Source organism: Carcharodon carcharias, chromosome 11 (genome assembly GCF_017639515.1).
Source record: "Carcharodon carcharias isolate sCarCar2 chromosome 11, sCarCar2.pri, whole genome shotgun sequence".
In the NCBI taxonomy this organism is placed as follows: domain Eukaryota; kingdom Metazoa; phylum Chordata; class Chondrichthyes; order Lamniformes; family Lamnidae; genus Carcharodon; species Carcharodon carcharias.
The window spans coordinates 20,759,699-20,781,744 of NC_054477.1; the positions used below are offsets into that span (position 1 = coordinate 20,759,699).

Consider the following 22,046-nt stretch of genomic DNA (forward strand, 5'->3'; position numbering starts at 1 on the left):
TGCGTTTATAGAGCAGGTTGTAAAATAGACACTGTTGGGGTGCTTTACTGTACAGGAGATGTGAATATCAACCAGGAATGAAGGAAATTGGGGAAAGGAAGATTTGTTACTAATTTAGTCTGCCTTGATATCTTCCCTGCTTCATTGTTGTCAGTTCTGTAAGTGATCTCATGCCCTTATCTGGAGAGGTAGACTGAACCTGCCCAATCTCTACTTGGCTATTAGTGTAAGCCAACGGTGTAACAGTAGCATGTAATCTGAACTACATGTTTGCTTCTTTTTCACATGTCCGCATTTGATTCCAATTTTCTCAAAGTTGGTTTGAAAAACACTGGGTAAGATGAGATCGGATACCGTCGTTAAGTTGTGTTCTTTCAGAGCAAGTGAACAGGTAGAAGGACGGTTGTGATCCAATTCATGTAATTCAATTATTACAACCTTATCATTATAATATAAAAAAAAGTGAGCATGCTATGTTTCCCTGGATCAATGGGTCACCTTTAAAAGCAAAATACCGCAGATGTTGGAAATCTGAAGTAAAAACAGAAAATGCTAGAATGCGTCACCTTTCTTGATTTAACTTGTATCTATCCTCCTGCTTTCTCCAGGGAAAAGTTTGCCTTTGAAGCTTTCTTTTTAAAGTCCAGATGGATCTTGCAGCCATTGCTGGATCTGACCTTTTCTGCTCCGATATGTTTTTTGTATAAATTTTTGTGTTCCCAGACACACCCTATCAAACACCATGGACCAGAGACTTCCTAGCACCATTTATATCAGTTAATCAGTTGCTGTGACAGGTTAACAAATTGTTCCCCAAAAGACTTAACAGCAGATAATATCAGATCCTCACTCAACGCTTGAAAAAAATTTATCTTGATCCCTACGCTTTTATACTTGGGTGAAGCTCCTATGTGTTAAAACACAAACATTAAATGCAACAATTTTTCTCCAAATTGGCTTGGTGGAAAAGTTATCAAAGTAAGTCTTGAAATGTAGCAGTTGAATGCTTTTCTAACTTGGCTTGATGGTGAAACTCTTGCCTCGGAGTCAGCAGGTTGCGGGGTCAAGCCCTGCTGAAACTTGGACAGGGATTTTCCTGGCCCCGTTGTAGTGGGAATGCCTCGGGAGATTCGACGGCCCAGTCAAAATTCCATTGACTTTCAACAGGACCAGATGATCCCAGTGGCAGATCGGGCCGGAAGATCATGTTATGATTCAAAGAGATAGTGAATGCACTGGTTTTGATCTTCCAGAATTTCATAGGTTGTAGAACAGTCTACGTGGATTAGAAGGTAGTGAATATAACTCGACTACTCGAGAAAGGGGGAGGGGGTGTAATTGGGAAATTGTAGGCCAGCTAGCCTGACATCAGTAGAAGGGAAAATGCTAGAATCTGTTATTTGTGATGTGGTAACAGGGCATTTAAAGAATCATAATATGATTGGCAGAGTCAACACAGATTTATGAAAGGAAAATTGGGTTTTAAAAATCTGTTACATTTTTGAGATTGTAACCTAGCAAGGCAGATAAGAGGGAACCAATGGAGGTAGTGTATTTTGGATTTTCAAAAAGCATTTAATAAGATGGCATGCCAGATGGTATTGGACAAAATTAGGGTTCAATGAATTGGAAAGAATATTTTAACCTGAATTAAGAACAGAAACAGTATAGGAATAAATGGGCCATTTTCAGGTTGACAGGCAATAATTAGCAATGGTCACTGCTTGAACCTCAGCTACTAAATAATCATGGGGCAAAAGGGGGAGAGGAAAATAAATACAATAACCATCACTAGAGAAAAAGAACTAGGGAAACTAATGGGGCTAAAGGCTGATCAGTCCCCTGAACCTGATGGGCTGCATCTTAGGACTTGTCACGTTATCGACTTTGGAAGGAAGGGTAGAAAAGCTCAATATGTTTGAAATGGTGAGAACCTGGGAGATGTTGACATTCAGAGGAATTTGGAACAAAAAGGAAGTTCAGTGACAGGTTAGAGGGTGGAAGAGATTAAATGACAAAGGAAGCGGTAATGGTTGTAGTAAAGAAACAAAATATTGGTTCAGAGTCGATGTTAATGGCAGGATAAAGGACAGATGTGTGAAAGCAGAAACATGAAAACAGGATATAGACTTTCACTTAGCAAAAGAAAGAATCAAAGTGGAGGACAGAGTTTACAGACTGAAGTTGTTGAACACAATGTTGAGTCCAGACTTAATAAAGTGCCTAATCGGGAGATGAGGTGCTGTTCCTCACACTTGCATTGGGTTTCATTGGAACATTGTCACAGGCTGAGGACAGGAATGTAAGCATGAGAGCAAGGTGATGAACTAAAATGCCAAGCGACCAGAAGGCCTGGTCGAACTTGCGCACTGAGCAGAGGTATTTTGTTTGCTCTTCCCAAAGTAGAGGAGACCTCATTGTGAGCAGCGAATACATATACCAAATTGGAAGAAGCACAAGTAAATCACTGATTCATCTAGAAGGAGGGTTTGGGGCTTTGGACACTGAGGAGATAGGAGATAAAAGGGCAGATGTTACACTCCCTGTAATTGCATGGGAAGGTGCAGTGGGAAGGGGTCGAGGTGTTGGGGTGATAGAGGAGTAGACCAGGGTGTCACGGAGGGAACAGTCCTTTTGGAATGCTGACAGGGGAGTTGAGGGATTATGTGTTTGGTGGTGGCATCACGCTGGAGGTGACAGACTTGGCAGAGGATGACCCTTTGGACATGGAGACTGGTGGGGTGGAAAGTGAGGATAAGGGAAACCCCGTTGTGGTTCTGGGAGAGAGGGAGAGAGGGAAAGCGGTGAGGGCAAAAGTGCAGAAAATGGGTCAGACTTGGTTGAGAGCCCTGTCACCAACAGTTTGGGAGGGGGAGTCTTCAGTTGAGGAAGGAGAAGGACATGTCAGAAGCACCAATATGGAATGTAGCATCATCAGAACAGATGCAACAGAGAGGGAGGAACTGAGAGAATGGAATGGAGTCCTTACAGGAGGCAGGTTGTGAGGAAGAGTAGTCAAGCTAGCTGTGGGAGTTGGTGGGTTTACAATGATTACTAATAGACGGCCTATCCCCAGAAATGGAGTCAGAGAAGTCAAGGAAGGGAAAGGGAGTGTCGGAGATGGACCATGTGAAGGTGAGAGAAGGATGGAAATTGGAAGTTAAACTGATTAATTTATCCACTTCTTGGCAAGATCAGAAAGCAGCACCAATACAGTCGGCATCTTGATAATGTCACTGAATTAACATAAGCCCAGGCTAATGCTCTGGGGACACCGGTTGAAATCTCACCATGGCAATTGGTGAAATTTAAAGTCAATTGATAAATCTGGAATTAAAAGCTAGTCAAATGGTGACCACGAAACTATTGTCGGGAAGAAATCTGCCATCCTTGCCTGGTCTGGGCTACACGTGACCCCAGACCTGCAGTAATGTGGTTGACTCTTAAATTCTCTCTGAAATGGCTTAGCAAGGCATTTAGTTGTATCAAACGGCTATGAAAGCTAAAAGGAATGAAACCGGCGGACCACCTGGCACCAGAGGTAGCGACACAGTGTTATAGAGTTGGGAGGGAATTGCCCTGGGGTACTCAACATCGACTATGGGCCCCATGAAGTCTCATGGCATCAGGTCAAATATGGGCAAGGAAACCTTCTGCTGGCTACCACCCATCATTCCCCCTCAGTTGATGAGTCAGTACTCCTTCATGTTGAACACCACTTGGAGGAAGCACTGAGAGTGCCAAGGGCACATAATGTACTCTGGGTAGGGGACTTCAATGTTCATCGGCAAGAGTGACTCGGTAGCACCACTATTGACCAAGCTGGCTGAGTCTTAAAGGACGTAGCTGCTAGAGTGGGTCTTTTGCAGGTGGTGAGGGCACCACCTCGAGGGAAGAACCTACTTAACCTTGCCCTCACCAATCTACTTGTCACAGGTGCATCTGTCCATGACTTAATTATTGGTAGGAGTGATCACCACACAGTTCTTGTGGGGATGAAATCCTGTCTTTGCAGTGGGGGTAGTCTCCATCATGTGTGGCACTACCACCATGTTAAATGGGATAGATTTCGAACAGACCTAGTCTAGCAACTCAAAGCTGGGCATCCACATGGTGCTGTGGGACATCAGCAGCAGCAGAATTGTATACAACCACAATCTGTAACCTCATGGCCCAGCATATCTCCCACTCTACCGTTACCATCAAGTGGGAGGGTTCAACCCCAGTTCAATGAAGAGCAGAGGAGGGCATGCCAGGAGTAGCAGCAAGCATACCTAAAAATGAGATGTCAACCTGGTGAAGCTACAACACAGGACTACATGCAGCATGCAATAGACAGAGCTAAGTGATCTCACAACCAACGGATCCAGTCATGAATGGTAATAAACAACTAGCTGGAGGAGGAGGCTTTACAAATATCCCCATCCTCAATGACAAGGGAACCCAGCGCATCATTGCAAAATACAAGGCTAAGGTATTTGCAGCCGTAAGTGCTGAGTGGATGATCTATCTTGGCCTCCTCCTGAGGTCCCCTGCATCACAAGTGCCAGTCTTCAGCCAATTTGATTCACTCCACATGATATCAAGAAACATCAGAAGGCATTGGATACTGCAAAGGCTATAGGCCCTGACAATATTCTGGCAATAATAATGAAGACTTGTACTCCAGAACTAGCTGCGCCCCTGACCAGCTAGAACGCTGGCTTCTACCTGACAATGTGGAAAATTGCCCAGGTATATCCTGTTGACAAAATACAGGACAAATCCAACCCAGCCAATTACTGCCCCATCAGTCTACTCTTGATCATCAGCAAAATGATAGAAAGTGTCATCGACAGTGCTATCAAGTGGCACTTACTCAGCAATAACCTGCTCACTGACAATCAGTTTGGGTTAAACCACTCAGTTCAAGACCTCATTACAGCCTTGGTCCAAACTTGGATGAAAAAGCTGAACTCAGTAGGTAAGGTGAGAGTGACTGTCTTTGACATCAAAGTAGCATTTGACTGAATGTGGCATTAAGGAGCCCTAGCAAAACTGAAGTCAATGGGAATAGGGGGTTGGGAGGGAAACTCTCTAAAGTTGGAGTCATGCCTAGCACAAAGGAAGATAGTTGTGGTTTTTGGATTTCAATCATTTCGGTCCCAAGACATCACTGCAGGAGTTTCTCAGGATAGTGTCCTAGGTCCAGCCACCTTCAGTTGCTTCATCAATGACCTTCTGTCCATCATAAAGTCATAAGTGGGGATGTTTACGGATGATTGGACAATGCTCAGCACCATTTGTGACTCCTCAGATACTGAAGCAGTCCATGTCCATATGCAACAAGACATGGACAATAGCCAGGCTTGGACTGATAAGTGGCAAGTAACATTCATGCCACACAAATGCCAGGCAATGACCATCTCCAACAAGAGAGAATGTAACCATTTTCCCTTGGCATTCAATGGCATTATTATCGCTGAATCCCCCACTATCAACATCCTGGAGGGGGGTTGCCATTGACCAGAAACTTAACTGGGCCAGCCACATAAACACTGTGGCTACAAGAGCAGGTCAGAGGCTGGAAATTTTATGTAGACAACTCATCTCTTGACTCTCTAAAGTCTGTCCACCATCTGCAAGGCACAAGCCAGGAGTGTGTTGGAATATTCTGCACTTGTCTGGGAGAATGCAGCTCGAACAACATTCAAGAAGCTGGACACCATCCAGGACAAAGCAGCAGGCTTAATTGGCCCCCCACCACCACCTTAAATGTTCATTACCTCCAACATCGATGCACAGTGGCAGAAGTGTGTACCATCTACAAGATGCACTGCAGCAAATCACCAAGGCTCCTTTGACAGCACCCTCCAAACTTGCAACCACTACTGCCTAGAAGGACTAGGGCAGCAGATGCATGGGAGCACCACCACCTGCAAGCTCCCCTCCAAGTCACAAACCATCCTGACTTGAAACCACATTGCTGTTCCTTCACTGTCGCTGGGTCAAAATCCTGGAACTCCCTTCTTATCATTACTGTGGATGTTCCTACAACATATGGACTGCAGCGATTCAAGAAGGCAGTGCAGCACCAGCTTCTCAATGGAAATTATGGATGACCAGTAATAACTGGCCTAGGCAGCCCAAATCCCATGAATGAATTTTAAAAAGTCAACAGTGTACTGGAAAAAAAGTTGTGTGAGGGGGCCTGAGAAGGACTGGAGCAAGGAATGTTTCACAGACCCCACAAAAAGACTGGCGTAACTTGGGCCCATGCGAATACCCATGGCAGCACCTTTTATTTGGAGGAAGTGAGAATATTCAATGAGAGAATAAGTTCAGCCAGTTGTAGTGGATGGGGACTGTTCGGGCGTCCATTCAAGGAAGAAACGGAGGGCCCTCGGACCCTCCTGATGGGGAATGGAGGTATAGAGGGATTGGACGTCCATAGTGAAAAGGAAGCAAATAGGGCCAGTAAACCAGAAATTGTTCAAATGACATAGAGTGTCAGAGGAATCACGTGTTGGTGGGAAGTCTATGGACAAGTGGGGAGAAAGATAGTCACGATGGGAAGAAATTAGTTCAGTGAGGCAGGAACAGGCTGAAACGATGGGTCTACCAGGATAGCCCCATTTATGGATTTTTGGAAAGATGTTTCCTTTGATTGGGGATCCTAGATTTTGCGGTGACAGTCTCAGAATGAGGGATTGGCCAATTAGGCCTGAGATGAGGAGAGATTTCTTCACTCAAAAAGTGTTGTGGATGTTAGGGATTCAGTATCACACAGGGCTCTCTCATTGCATATATTCAGGACAGAGATCAATATATTTTTGGATACTAAGAAGTTAACGGATTTGGGGATAGTGCGGTAAGGTGGAGTTGTGGTTGTTATGAGCCATGGTCTTGTTGACTGGTGGAGCAGGCTTAAAGAGCCAAATGTCCTGTTCCTTTCTTATCATCATATTCTTTGCTCCTCTCATTCTTGCATCGGTCCTATAAAATCTATCTTGTAATGTTTCCATGTTCGTGTTAAATACTCTTTCTATAGTAGAGTTCCCAGAATTGCACACAATACTGAATTGCACTTTGTGCATTTCCAACAAACAAGGATTTGTAGTTAGCTATAACATAATAACAGTCATTAACAACCTGCAAAAAGATGGGTGGGTGTATTGTACCATTTTGGCACAGCAGTAAGTCAAGTAATCCATACATGGATTCCTTTCTTTCCACTTTACTTTCGCAGTGTACAAGAACACACAATTTGCTGACACATATCTGGTGTCAGACAGTGAAAATTCTATACATGACTATATTATCTACGCTAATGACCACATTTGGCCACTTTTCACACATCTGGATTCAGCCATAAAGGAAGGCTCCTATGGAAAAACGGCTGACAATTTATTTCAGGTAAAGTGCCTAGGTTTTTGTCATTGAAACTCCAGATATAATTCAGCAATCCTTTTCTGCCATTATCCTTTGGGTATCAATGTGAGACAACAACAACTTTAGTTGATATAGCACCTTTAACATAGTAAACATCTAGAGACCTTTATCTGTACAATGTGGTTTGCAGTCAAAATCCTGGCACTCTGTTCCTAACGGCACTGTGGGTATACCTGGGTTGCAGCAATTCAAGAAGGTGGCTCACCATCACCTTCTCGGGTAATTAGGCATGGGCAGTCAATGCTGGTCCAGCCAATGGCATTCACATTACAGACCGAATTGACAAAAAGCCAACAGACTCCATTTGTAGTACTGATTGCATTTTTCAGGTCTCACTAGAGCTTCGTGACGAAGACTGCTGTATATGCAGAAGTTCTTCTAAAGTGATGCTTATTGTTGAGAGGAAACCTGTCTTGAAAAAGTTGTCAACAGTAATTGTGACCAAATCCAGCTTCTGCCAAGTTTCAATTCATAAGGAATTCTACATTTTATCTTATGAACCATTGTGTTTGCATTAGCCAGTGCATTGTTTAAAAAGCAAGCCACGATTAGTCTGTTTGATTTCGGTTGACACGCCAGTGCAGCACTGGAGTTTTGGAGGTGCCCTCTTTCAGATAAGATGTTATACCGAGACCCTGTCTGGCCTCTTCAGTAAAAGATCCCGTGGCACAACCAGCCAACAACTAGAAAGAGATTCAAAAACAAAATGCCACAGATACTGGAAATCTGAAATAAGGTCAGAAAATGCTGGAAATACTTAGCAGTTCAGGCAGTAACTATGGAGAGAGAAACAAAGTTAATGTTTCATCAGAAGTGTAAAAGAATGTATGAAATTAAAGTAGGGGAAGAATTCTGCCTGGACTAAGCGACCCTTCTCTTCTAATCTCACTTCATCCCTCGAGACTACACTTAGTTCAGTGCCATGTGATATGTATTTATTAATTTGGTATCACTTTGTAGTAACATTCAATCATTGGCCTAAGTTGTCTCCACTGAGTCATTTCTTTTTAGTGCCCCTTTAACTTAAGATTTTCTATCAACAGAATTCAGAACAAACACTGTCCTTTATGTCTGCAATTAACTGCCTTATCAAAGTGACAGGAAATGACATTGTCACGGCATTTGATCTTTCATCATTTAAAACAGCTTGTGACTTAGGTATGATTTTTAAAAATTTAATTGTATGTTTTTAAATTTATGAATGGAACTTTTTAAGCTGGTGAATTTTTCTTCACTCCCCTCCATCCAGGCAAGTGATATACTTTGTTGTACAGCAGTCCCCAAAGTGGGCTGATCATAAGATATAGGAGCAGGAATAAGCCATTTGGCCCCTCATGCCTCAACAGTAAATTTGCAATAGGAAATGAGGATGTGGAGAGGCTGTTTCTGGACAAACCAGAACTAATGTCACTGTTTAAAAACATTGAAGGCAGAGTTGGGGGAGAATTTTTTTCTCTGAGGTTAGTGAGGTTTTGGAGCTCCTTCCTCAAACAGAGCTCCAAAGCAAAGTCTTTGTCAATATTTTTAAGGTAGCAGTAGATAGATTCTCGATAAACGAGTGGGTAACAGGTTATTGGGGATAGGCAGGAGATCACAGTCAGATCAGCCATAATCTTACTGAATGGTGGAACAGTCTCAAGGGGACGAGTGGCCAACTACAGCTCCTAATTCGTATAAAAATAAAGTGTAGTACCTGAGCTTTAATCTCAGTGTTGCCATTTTTATTTTGTTGCGCTTGCGATATCTGAGGCACCGACAGGGCCAAAATGTAATTCCCATACCTCGTTCCCTGAGAAAGTGGTGTTGAGACTCTGCCTTGAATCCTTGCGGTGCTTGGGAAGGTTTATATAATCAGAGATGAACTGTGGTTGACCCCCCCCACCCCGTCCCTGCTCTGAGAATATATTTTAATTCTAGCCTCAGACAAGTATCATTGGTACTATGTGTGATATTTTCATTCCTGTGCATCATCTTTAAGGCCCCTGGCATATCCTAGGGGCTCCCAGTAATATTTCCTCTAATTTTCTTATGCTGTTCGTGGCCCATTGGTTGCATTGTATGATTCCTTTAAGACAGTCACATGGCTGCACATTTTAAAGGAACCATTTCTTTAGATCAGCCTGTCTGTCTCCTGTAGGGACTGCTGGACACCCATGCACCTACACAGCTTAACGGAAATGCTGCTGATGGTCGTCTTCACTTCTAGAATCAGAAGTACCCACTGAGCTGCAAGATGCATGCAATGGAGACTTGAGCATGGAATCAGGAATTAACATTTGGGTAGATAGAAACTGCGCTGGCAGGTGAAAGTTTGAGGAAATTAATCTGAGGAGGGCTGGAGGAACATTCAGAGGGGAAACTGTAGTGTTTGGGGGAGTCTTTGAAGAGTGTGTTGAGGAGTTATGGCAATTAAGAGAGTGGTGTTGGTGAAGGTCTCAATTTTGATGCTTGAACCAGGCTATCAAGAATTGTGGAGAACTCTCATTATGAGTGGCTTGCTCAGAGATGTGGATGGCCCTCTCAGGTTTAAGAATTTTTGGCTGACCTTTTTGACTCCCTAAGTTTGCATAGAATTGCATAGGATATACAGCGCAGAAACAGGCCATGCGGCCCAACAAATCCCTGCCAATGTTTATGCTGAAGCCGAGCCTACTCACATCTTTCCTCATCTAAACCTGTATCATAACCCATTATTCCATCTCCCTCATACGATTGTCTAGCTTCCCCTTAAATGCATCTATACTATTCAATTCAAGCACTCCCCTAGTTCTGCCTTCTCATCAATCTCTGAATAAAGAAGTTTCTTTGAATTCACTATATCAAATTTTTTCATAATTTTAAGTACCTCTATTAGGTCATGTCTCAGCCTTCATTTTTCAAGACTGCACTTATAATGTTCAGCCAGTCCATGTCCCGCCTTTTCCAATGCAGATCAGGTTAATAGATGAATCTTCTGTCAGCCCGAAGCTCAACAAAATAGATCTTAAAGAAGTTAATGATATTTCTTCAGTCAGTTTTGATATTAAGCACATTATAATTATGACCAAAATGTTTTTTTTTCCTTTTTTTTGCAGGATGCGCTGGAGCTTTAACATATCAAATGGCAAATGCATATCAAGATATGACACTCATAGTATTTAACCAGCCACAAATGTTGGAGAAGATTAAGTACTTCCAACCACAAGGCCAAAACCTGTGTCGAATTACTTTCAAAGAAGGTAACTCTTAGCAACATTTGGCTTTGTTTTACTGTTGGTTCAGATGTTGGACTTTACCTTTTTTCTCTCATAACTGTTGAGCATCTTATGATGCAAAAAACTGCAGATTCTGGAAATCCAGAACAAAAACAAAAATACCTGGAAAAACTCAGCAGGTCTGGCAGCATCTGTGGGGAGGAGCACAGTTAACATTTCGAGTCTGAATGGCCCTTCAACAGAACTAAGTAAAAATAGAAGAGAGGTGAAATATAAGCTGGTTTAAGGGGGGGTGGGACAAGTAGAGCTGGATAGAGGGCCGGTGATAGATAACCAAAAGATGTCACAGACAAAAGGACAAAGAGGTGTTGAAGGTGGTGATATTATCTAAGGAATGTGCTAATTACGGGTAGAAAGCGGGACAAGCAAGGTACAGATAGCCCTAGTGGGGGTGAGGTAAGGTGAAGGAATCAAAAAAGGCTGAAAGGTAGAGATAAAACAATGGATAAAAATACATTTAAAAATAATGGAAATAGGTGGGAAAAGAAATATCTATATAAATTATTGGAAAAAATAAGGGACCTTGCTTGTCCTGCTTTCTACCCTTAAAAAAATTAAATTATTCAGACGTCCCCTCATGTGACAGTGTCACATGAGCTGGGACATGTTTATGAATTTTAATAAAACATTTTATTTAATTAATAAACCAATCATGAAACCTCATCTCACCCATGGATGAGGTTTCATGAGAAATGTGAAAGCTGCCTGGGCTCTTGGCCTGCCCGCCAACCTTAAGGTTGGATGGGCAGCCCTAACAATTGCTTAATTAGTTTATTGATGGCCTTAACTGGCCTTTGACTGCTCGGCGGACACGCAGCCAACTCTGGATGCATGCCCAATGTCACTACGCGTCAGTGTGCAGGGCCTGCCCCCGCATGCCAACCAGAGCATTCTGCCCAAAGCGTTTTATTCAGTGAATTACTTTGAAATACTGACTAATTGTAAAGATAAATTGTCAACCAGTTCTTAGACAAAAAAAAATCCTGCTAATTAATTGGATGAATCACCAGCTAATCTGTGTTTGGTGATTTTAGTTGAGGAACAGATGTTGGCAGGAGACCAGAAGGTTTCACTGCCTTTTGAATAATGCCATGAGAGCTTTTGATATCTACTTGAATCAGGCAGAGAGGCTTCAGTTAACATCTCCTCCAAAGGATACTGTCCCTGGCAATGCAGGGCTTGTCTGCCTGGGTTACCTGCTTAACTGCTGTAATGGGAATCTGCATAGCATATTTGTGGCATGGGAGAAACAAGAACAAAGTCCACAGGATTACTCACCATAGTTGTAATAGTAAAATAGAGTCTAAGAAGATACTGCCGGAGAAGGTTGGGAAGCTGGAGGGCAAAGAATGATTGTCATCAATCTTCTGTTCTACTCAGCGAGTATGGTGGTGGAATCCCTCACCAAAGTATCCAAGTTTTAAAGATTTACTTTTTTTTTTGCTAATTTTCTCACCACTCTCACCTCCTGAGGTGCCACTCCAGTGATGTTGGTCAGAGTTCACTAGCTCACCGTTTTCGATATTTGTTAGACGGTGAGTTATTGACAAACCATTCGGTTAGTGAGTATGGATCAGAACCAAGGTCAGCGCTTCCTTTACCTGACATTAACAATCTTAGTTAAATTAAATTTCAGGCACCAAAGTTTGAGAAAAGTGTGCTAGCCCCTGATCACTCAGAAATGAAGCCTGCACCCACAGGATATTCTCACTAAGGGCAATAAAAGATCCATATTCACAAGACACACTGAAAAACCTAATATTTGTGACTTGGAACCACCCACTCCCTTTGCACACATCTGTTCTATGATTGAGATGTTTGATTTTTTTTTTCCTTCAGCGAAGGCTTTGGGAATGAGTTACGATTGTGTTTCATGTTTTAAATAATTTCAAACATGTGTAAAAACAGGCTCCATCTGAGGCACAGAGTTTATCTGTTAAATGGTCCATGCATTGAAAATGTGGATTAAACCAAGTCAGTATGTAAAATGTCACCGTTCGTAATCTACTCAAACTGAAATGGGGTAAGGTGACTCACTCCAGGCTCATTAAGCGAGGATGGCCCCTGTTTATTTTGAGAAGGCAGCTAGAGGAGGTTCCTTGAGACCCAGGCCCCAGTTGAGGAGGAATGGGTGTTTTTTTTAGTAAAGGGGCTACTAAAGAAGTGCTAAATGAAAAGAGGTTGGAGGCAAGTGCCCTTGTATTTGCTCAGAGCACAGAGGAAAAGCAAGATATGGGGCAGTAAGTCAGGTTTTAAACGGGAGACTGCAATATATGTGCTTTGCTTGCAGCTGGAAGTTGTAGTCTAGTTCGAAGTTACCTAGAAAGAAAGACCAAAAACAGTTAAATCGGCTTATGAAGAGGACAGCCTTATTTTTCTTCCTTTTTTCAGGAAAATTACATTTGAGCAAAGTAACTGGGATGTTCTTACAACACTGACCCTATACATTCACTTGCAGCCTAAAGTGGAGCCATTTAATGATTGGAGCTGACCTCCTCTCACCAAACTGTTTTTCAGTCCAGCTGCTGATAGTGAAAACACAAGTGGATGTGCAGTGAATACTGTATCCACTTCAGATCACAGAGGACCCTATTGTCCCATCCCTGGTTACACTATCACATATGATATTGGGCAGTATGGGCACATTTCTGGATGTGAGACTCTTGGACCACGAACGGGATTGACCAACATGGCTATGCCCGAGAGAATACCTGAAGTGGACCCAAAACGTTTAATAACTACTCCTAAGCTGATCTGTTGCAAAAAATGTATGCAAAATTAGCCTTAGATTTAGAATGTAGTGTGATATTGATCCCATTGGTTTTTAGATGTGTTCATTTTAGGCAAATCACTTTGGTGATCATAGTGCTGCAGCTGTAAAAACTGCATAAATGATGAATGACAAATGCATCGGAAATGTTGCTAAATCGGGCTATACTCTAAACATAGTCATTTGCCAACACCAAGAACTAACAGTTATCAATTTTAAGGGTTTTTCCCCCCATGGAACAAAAGCAGAATACTGTAGATGTTGGAATTCTGAAGTAACAACAGGAAGTGTGGAAATATTCAGCAGGCCAAGCAATGTTTTAACATTTCAGTTTGTTCCCTCTGTCACTGCCCCCTCCCCCCCACCCTTTTTTTTTTAAGGAGACCTCTTCACAGATGACCTACCAGAGGCAGACCTTTACATTCTGTCAAATATTCTTCATCTCTGGGCGGAAGACGAGATTGATCTCTTATTAAGCAGACTCTCTCAGAGGTGCAAGCCAGGTAATAGAATCTTCTTGCATCAATCCTCTTCAGCACAAGTTGTCTTTTTATTTTTTTTTATATATATAATTCTTCCTCCTAGGAAAACACTGCCCACATTTAAACGTTTTACAAACCAGTTGACAGTAATTTTAACTTTGGGCCGTATCAAGTGAGCAACTTGCCAAGGTTTCTTTGACAGCGCCGTCTCTACCATTTAGAACAGCAAGGGCTGCAGGTGCATGGTAACACCACCCTCGCAAGCTCCCTTCTGAGTTGTATAGCACCCTGACTTGGATGTATATCACAGTTCTTTCATCGTTGCTGGATTAAAATCCTGGAACTCCTGACAGCACTATTAGTGTGGATACACCACATGGACTGCGGTGGCTCAAGAAGGCAGCTCACCACTTTCTCTAGGACAATTTGGGATGGGTGGCAAATGCTGGCCTTGCCGATGATGCCCATGTACTGTGAACAAATTTTTAAAAATAAGACAGGAAAAATCGGGCAGGATATAATTTGGATGGGCAGTTTATCTTATGCCAGAAGTTAACATTTGCCCTAATGTGTCTTGAGACAAAAAAAGGGCTTCCCAAGAACCGTGAACAGTGCCAGTGTATACTTAAAGTACTCATTTTCTAGCAGAATACGCTGAGATACCATGAGAATGCCACTTTATTTTTTTATATATGTTTCACGCTCTCTTACCATCTTAATTGCATGCTGTAGGTACAGAAATGAGTTTCTTTTGTTATCTGTATGTTGTGATGAGTTTGGTTCCCTATATGAAGAGCGTCCATTTCCACTTTTGGGATACCCCTTCCATCATCAGCAAAGTTTCTGTTTTTCACTTTCAACATGTTTTCCCCCAGATGATGGTTCTGAGATTTAACCAACAGGTCACTTTGTGTCACATTCCCCTCCTGGTTGTGATTAACTTTTCACAACGTTGCACTTATCGCCACTTTTCTGCAAGTTTCCCCAAGCGCTGGTCCGACGAGATCATGTCACTGAACTGAAGAATTGCAATGCACAGTGCCGTGGAACGGATTAAACATGTCTGTTGAAGGCGGGCGCTTCAAAGGAAAGGCAGCTGGTGACAGATTGGAGAGATGGACATCTAATTGAGAAAATATTAAAAAGGAGCAAATAAAATCAAAGAAAATGTGTGTGTGTGTAACAAATGGGACAGATAACTGATGGTAGGAGATTGTGGCCATCAGGCATTTCTTTTTTCCTAAGAAAAGTTAAACATTTGTAGGCACTTAACTGGAAGTTACAGATAAGCAACATAATGAGCAGAGTTTTTTTTTGAGTGCCAGAACGTATTTCTATTTGCATTAACTTTGCGGATGTGAGGTTTAAAATTATGAAGTATACGGAAGCAGGAAAAGTACAGTATCAGAACCAGTTGCATGATTTTATTTTACTGTTGTTAAAGGGTGGATAATTTGTTTTGGAGGAACTTAGAAATGTTTGACGATTCTGTGCTTTGTAACTGTCAGAATGGGGTTTGTCTGTTAGGAACTCCATTGTTATATTGGCAGAGGACGCTAAGATGAAAGACAAAATAAGCAACTGCAACATGAGGAAAAATATTTTTACGAGTGAGTGGTTACAATCTGGAATGAACTGCCTGCGTATGTGGTGGAGGCTTCAACTGTGGTTTTCAAAAGAATAAGCACTTGAAGAGAAATAAATTGTGAGGCCAAGGGAAAAGGGCAGAGGAGTGAAACTAGGTGAATTGCTCTTGCAGAGAGCCAGCATGGATATGAAGGGCCAGCTGGCCTCCTTTCTGTGCTGTAACCATTCTGTGGTTCAAAGTTGGTTTAAGCATTTCAGATTCGCTGCCTGATGTATGTTGCTGGAAACCCAGGATCCAATCTGAAAAATGTGAATATGCGTTATAAAAGTAAAGGAGATGGAATATGTTTTTGAAAAACTGAGACCAGTGAAAATGGAATACAAAAAATTATCTGACAGGTTTCAGAAATCGGAAAATGAAAAGTAATGAAAAAATATACAGAGAGGTAAAAGAAAAGGGGAAAAAATTGACTGCAAGAGAAAGAAATAGAAATTAAATGAGGCTGTTCTGGAATGATCTGAATTAATATTATGCTCCATGAAACAAAACGTTGTACTCTGAGCATACTAAAACATAAAATTTAGAAATAAAAACAAAAAAACTGCAGATGCTGGAAATCCAAAACAAAACAGAATTACCTGGAAAAACTCAGCAGGTCTGGCAGCATCGGCGGAGAAGAAAAGAGTTGACGTTTCGAGTCCTCATGACCCTTCGACAGAACTTGAGTTCGAGTCCAAGAAAGAGTTGAAATATAAGCTGGTTTTAGGTGTGTGGGGGGGGGCGGAGAGAGAGAGAAGTGGAGGGGGGTGTGGTTGTAGGGACAAACAAGCAGTGATAGAAGCAGATCATCAAAAGATGGCAACAACAATAGAACAAAAGAACACATAGGTGTTAAAGTTGGTGATATTATCTAAACGAATGTGCTAATTAAGAATGGATGGTAGGGCACTCAAGGTATAGCTCTAGTGGGGGTGGAGGGAGCATAAAAGATTTTAAGATATTTAAAAATAATGGAAATAGGTGGGAAAAGAAAAATCGAAATAATTTATTGGAAAAAAAAGGAAGGGGGAAACAGAAAGGGGGTGGGGATGGAGGAGGGAGCTCAAGACCTAAAGTTGTTGAATTCAATATTCAGTCCGGAAGGTTGTAAAGTGCTTAGTCGGAAGATGAGGTGTTGTTCCTCCAGTTTGCGTTAGGCTTCACTGGAACAATGCAGCAAGCCAAGGACAGACATGTGGGCAAGAGAGCAGGGTGGAGTGTTAAAATGGCAAGCGACAGGGAGGTTTGGGTCATTCTTGCGGACAGACCGTAGGTGTTCTGCAAAGCGGTCGCCCAGTTTACGTTTGGTCTCTCCAATGTAGAGGAGACCACATTGGGAGCAACGAATGCAGTAGACTAAGTTGGGGGAAATGCAAGTGAAATGCTGCTTCACTTGAAAGGAGTGTTTGGGCCCTTGGACGGTGAGGAGAGAGGAAGTGAAGGGGCGGGTGTTGCATCTTTTGCGTGGGCATGGGGTGGTGCCACAGGAGGGGGGGTTGAGGAGTAGGGGGGTGATGGAGGAGTGGACCAGGGTGTCCTGGAGGGAGCGATCCCTACGGAATGCCGATAGTGGGGGTGAAGGGAAGATGTGTTTGGTGGTGGCATCATGCTGGAGTTGGCGGAAATGGGGGAGGATGATCCTTTGAATGCGGAGGCTGGTGGGGAGATAAGTGAGGACAAGGGGGACCCTATCATGTTTCTATCAAGAAGAAGGCCATTCAGTCCATCATGTTTGTGCTGACTGACAAAGAATTATCCACCCTTTTCCTGCTCTTAGTCCATAGCCCTGTAAGTTATGGCAGTTCAAGCACATATCCAAGTATTTTTTAAAAATGCGATATTTCTGCCTCTACCATTCCGTTGAAGCGTGAATTCGAGACCCATACCACACCCTGAGTGAAGATATCTTCTCCTCACTTGCTCTCTAATCCTTCTACCAATTACATTATGTCCGTGTTCCTGGCTATTGATCTCTTGGCTAAGGGAAAAGGGCCCTTCCTATCCAGCCTGTGTATGGCCCTTAATTTTATGCACCTCACTTAAATCCCCCCGCGTCGTCCTCTTTTTGAAAGAAAACAACCTCAGCCCATCCAGTCTTTCCTTGTAATTAAAATTCTCCATTCCTGGCACCAATTCCTGCTAATAATAGTTTTTGGCAAAAACAACTTGCTTGTAACTTCTTGTCATTGAAGCAAAGAAGATAGTCATTGAGTCCATGCCAGAAAAGACATTAGTGAAATAGATGTGTTTTTACAACAATCCACTAGCTTTGTTGTCATCATTACTGATACTTGCTTTTTATTCCAATTTTATTTAATTAAGTTTCCCTCCGAGTCACACACCATCCTGATTTGGTGTTCCTTCCTTTGCCGTTCCTTCACTGTTGCTGGGTCAAAATCCTGGAACTCCCTCCCCAACAGCACTGTGGGTGTACCTACACCACATGGACTGCTGCAGTTCAAGAAGGCAACTCACCACCACCTGCTCAAGGGCAATTTGGGATGGGCAACAAATATAAACAGTTTTAACTAAATATTCATATAGTTCTTTCCTCATTGGTGTTAATCATCACAGCATTAAGCACTTTGCCTGAGATCCTGTTCCCCATAACCATGGCCCAGACATATTGCATTATTCTGTTCTTTTTCTGTTCATTGTTTTTGCAACTTTGTTTTAACTTATTGCAAAATGTGATGTTATTTTGGCTGATTAAATTGTTCTGAAATATTTCTGATCAATTTAAATTGTTCTGAACTTTTGCTGATTGGTTAATCTGTTCTGGATATGTTTAGGAGGTGGCCTACTCCTAGCTGAGCTTGTGCTGTGTGACCGGAAGACCAAGTCCAGCAGGGCAGCACTTCAGTCCCTCAACACGTTTGTGCAAAGTGCTGGGAGAGAGAGGGGTGGATCAGAGTACAGGAAGCTCTTAAATAAGTATGGCTTCACAGCTGTACAGATCAAGCACACAGAAGCTTTTCTGGATGCCATCTTCTGTATAAAGCAATAATTTTCTCATTGCAATTTATGAATAAATGGTGGTCTTTTTCTTAAATGAAGGGCAAAATGTATTTGTGAGCACATGAGCACTTGATTCCAATGGAGTGGGGCAGTAAGGTTGGTTAAACTTTTGGTAACATTGTGGTTTCTGTAAAATGAACTTGATATTAAATGATTGCTTTTTTTTTATTAAGTTGCGACTTTGAATTATATACAGTAAACTCCCGCCATACGCAACCTTTTTCTTTCTCAAATTCGCTTACCCAGGCGGAAGTGTTTGTACACCTGATCACCCATCGCGACCCCAAATCTTTGCCCGTCAGCGTTTTAAACATTAAAAGTTTTTACCTGAACATACGTTGGTCCCGAAAGGAAGAAAAGTCAGCATTTAGAAACCATAGAAAACGAGGTATTTCCCATGTAGAAAGTACGCACTGTTCATGCGATGTCTCTAACTGCACATGGTTTGCTGTGATTTACAGGATTTGATAATTCCCGACCAGTATTTTGCAGTGCAGGTACCGTGCAGCACTTTCCTGAAAATGAGTGAGTCAGAGCCAACCAAAAACATCCCTGGGAAGTGATGACACTTGCACAAGAAGGCACAATCTTAGATAGACTAAAAAATGGTGCAAGTGCCACCATGGGAAAAGAATACTTTGTCAATGAATCCATAATCAGGTACATCAGCAGTCTAAAGAAAAAATAAGGGCCAGTGTTAGTGTTTCTGGCAGTCGTACTGCCAGGTTAACTTTTATAAGTAGGAGAGATCCACACTTGGAGGAAATGGAGAAGTTGCTCAACATGTGGATAGAGCACCAGCATCAAAGGAGGACCCCAGTTAATGATCAATTGTTATAAATAAGGCACATGAATTGTATTAGCACATAAGAAGTAGGAAAGAGGGCAGTGCTGGTGTCACTGGTGATAATAGTGATGGAGAAGGTGGTGCAGTTAATTTGATTCTCTTTTCTCAATTCCTCTATGCTTCTTTCATAAAGAGAAACCAGCACTGCACCTGCACATGCTGCCATTTATTTATATTATTATTTGCGATTCTTATTTCAGGTAAGTTTTCCCCTATTTTTAAGTCTGAATTTTCTGTTCTGCTGCAAAGGGAGCAGCCAGACAGCTCACTCCAGATGTACATCTTAAAAAGTATAAGTTACTACCCCACACAAATATCCTCTCCCCTTCTTCTCTTCTGCCAGGAAACTCCTCAACTTTTACCTTCCATGGACAAGAACGGGAAGTTAGCATGATTGGGGTTTTGAACCCTGGCACTCCATGGTGCTGTATGTTAGTACTTCAACATTCAGGCATGTACATTATACCATGCATATCCCACTGTTGAGCATTGTGCAGGGCTCCACTGCAAATTTTTGTTTGTTTCCTACCTTCTGACACATGGGGCGGAATTTTACCCTTGGCATGCAGGCTCAGCTGGGGAACGGGAGGGAAGCCAAACGCCTCCCGCAATTGGCACAGGACCGCGATTCCACACCGGTGGGCCAATTAAGGCCAGCCCAGCGTGAAACACGAGCAGCAGTGGGGAGGAGTGCCAACTTCAGGCATGTGCATGAGTGAGCCCTTCATAATTTCCCTGAGGAACAGGGCATCCTCAGGGAGATCAAGCGCTGTTTAAAAAAAAAATAAAAATGTAATAAAAAATGCCCCCTCATGTGACTCTGTCACATGAACAGGGACATGTTATAAAACTTTTGATTTGCTTTTGGAAACCTCATGCTGCCCGTTGATGAAGCTTCCAAAAATAATGCAAAGGCCACTTGGCCTTTTCACCTGCTGGGCAGTGTAAAATTTGGGTTAATTGATTATTTAATGGCCTTAACAGGCCTTTTAATTGTCAGTGGGTGCGCTGCCGACTCCAGCACATGCTCACTGACTGAACTATTGCGTGACTGCACGTTGACTTCGGCATACTCGGCCAACGTCGACGCGCATCATTTCACGCTTGAGCAGATCGGGCGCATGCCCGTCCGCCGAGTGAAAATTTCTCCCACGCAGTCCCTTTCCAGCAGGGTCCTTTACAAGAGCACAGGGGATAGGAGAAGAGAGGGGAGAATCCCTTACAAATATTGACACTCCTCAAACCCGTCATCCTAGCTTCAGAAAGGCAGGGTCAGCTATTGAAAGGAAGCCAATGCTATTGCAGATAAAACATTGTTTTTACTAGTGAAGAGCTACATTAATACTGCAAGTCTTTTCATAGATGCTGCTTTTTTAAATTTTCATTTATGGGGTGTGGGCATGACTGGCCAGGCCAGCATTTATTGCCCATCCCTAATTGGCCTGTTCAGATGGCATTTAAGAGTCAGCTACATTGTTGTGGGTCTGGAGTCACATGTAGGCCAGACCAAGTAAGGACAGCAGATTTCCTTCCCTATAGGACATTTGTGAACCAGATGGGTTTTTACGACAACCAGCAATGGTTTCATGGTACTCAGATTTTTACTGAATTCAAATTTCACCTTCAGCTGGGGTGGGATTTGAACCCCGGTCCCCAGAGAATTACCCTGGGTCTTCTGGATTACTAGTCGATGTCGAGCATTTCCTGCTTTTAAGTCAGCTCCCTAATATGTCAACAAATACAGAAATAGAATACTGTTAGAGTACAAAATTCTAAGACACGGAATGCTCAGTCCCAGTTGGACAAAAATCTGATGATGTGAGCTGCTGATAAATTGTATATGGGCCTTTTGGTGTTTGTAGATCCGTAACATACTTTGTATAGCATCAGATCAGCACTTGACAAAGTCAGTAACGATAAGGGTGGGGGCGAAGAGCGGAATGAAATGTACAAACCACATACGATTTGTGAGAACATACATCATGCATTATTTTAACAACCTGCCCTCAAGTGGGATATTCACTTGATTCAAATTACTTCTTAACATTTAGGAGTGGTGTTTTGAAACCATGGGTTTCCAACATAGCAAGTATCTCTCCAAAAGAAGCACTTGTGGGATGGGGGAAATAAAAGATGTGTAATATGGGGATGCAATTAAGTCCAGAGGGATGACAGTCTGCTGAGGCACGCTTAGGGTGGTAACCCCAAACCTAGCAAGGTCTTAACAGAAATGTTAGAGAAACATGTAACAAAGGATTTTTTTTTGTTTTCTTTTTACGTCCACCAGATTGCTAATTATTCCTAGTTTCTTTTCAAAAAAACATCATAGGACTTGACATGTTTGGAGGGGACAGCAAATGGCACTGTGTTGCCATGGCAATTACCAATGCTGGCACGTGCAAAATGAAGTTAATGGGCTCATCTTCATCCTGAGGGCTTACACTAAACTAAGCCAGATGTTAGCAAATTGATTTTTGCTGACATTTTGTGTTCAAAGCTTTGCCTTATGATTTACAGTGTCTGTGTCGCTACTGAGTCACCAACTCTTTCCTTTTTATTTTAATGCTCTCAAAAGTCCTTTCATGTGACAGTGGACAATCTGTGCGCATCTTCCTGT

General features: G+C 42.4%; 1 protein-coding gene across 2 annotated transcripts in view; it reads left to right on the forward strand.

The window, feature by feature from the left end:
* Window positions 1–18,754, forward strand: part of asmtl (acetylserotonin O-methyltransferase-like) — a 75,913-nt gene extending 57,159 nt beyond the window's left edge. For both annotated transcript variants that reach the window (XM_041199874.1, XM_041199873.1), the window contains exons 10-14: window positions 7,229–7,395; window positions 8,475–8,589; window positions 10,506–10,649; window positions 13,836–13,958; window positions 18,357–18,754. In XM_041199874.1, coding sequence (XP_041055808.1) covers window positions 7,229–7,395; window positions 8,475–8,589; window positions 10,506–10,649; window positions 13,836–13,958; window positions 18,357–18,571 — 764 coding nt within the window. In that variant the 3' untranslated portion in view covers window positions 18,572–18,754. The remainder of the gene's footprint in view (window positions 1–7,228; window positions 7,396–8,474; window positions 8,590–10,505; window positions 10,650–13,835; window positions 13,959–18,356) is intronic.
* Window positions 18,755–22,046: the final 3,292 nt, after the last annotated feature.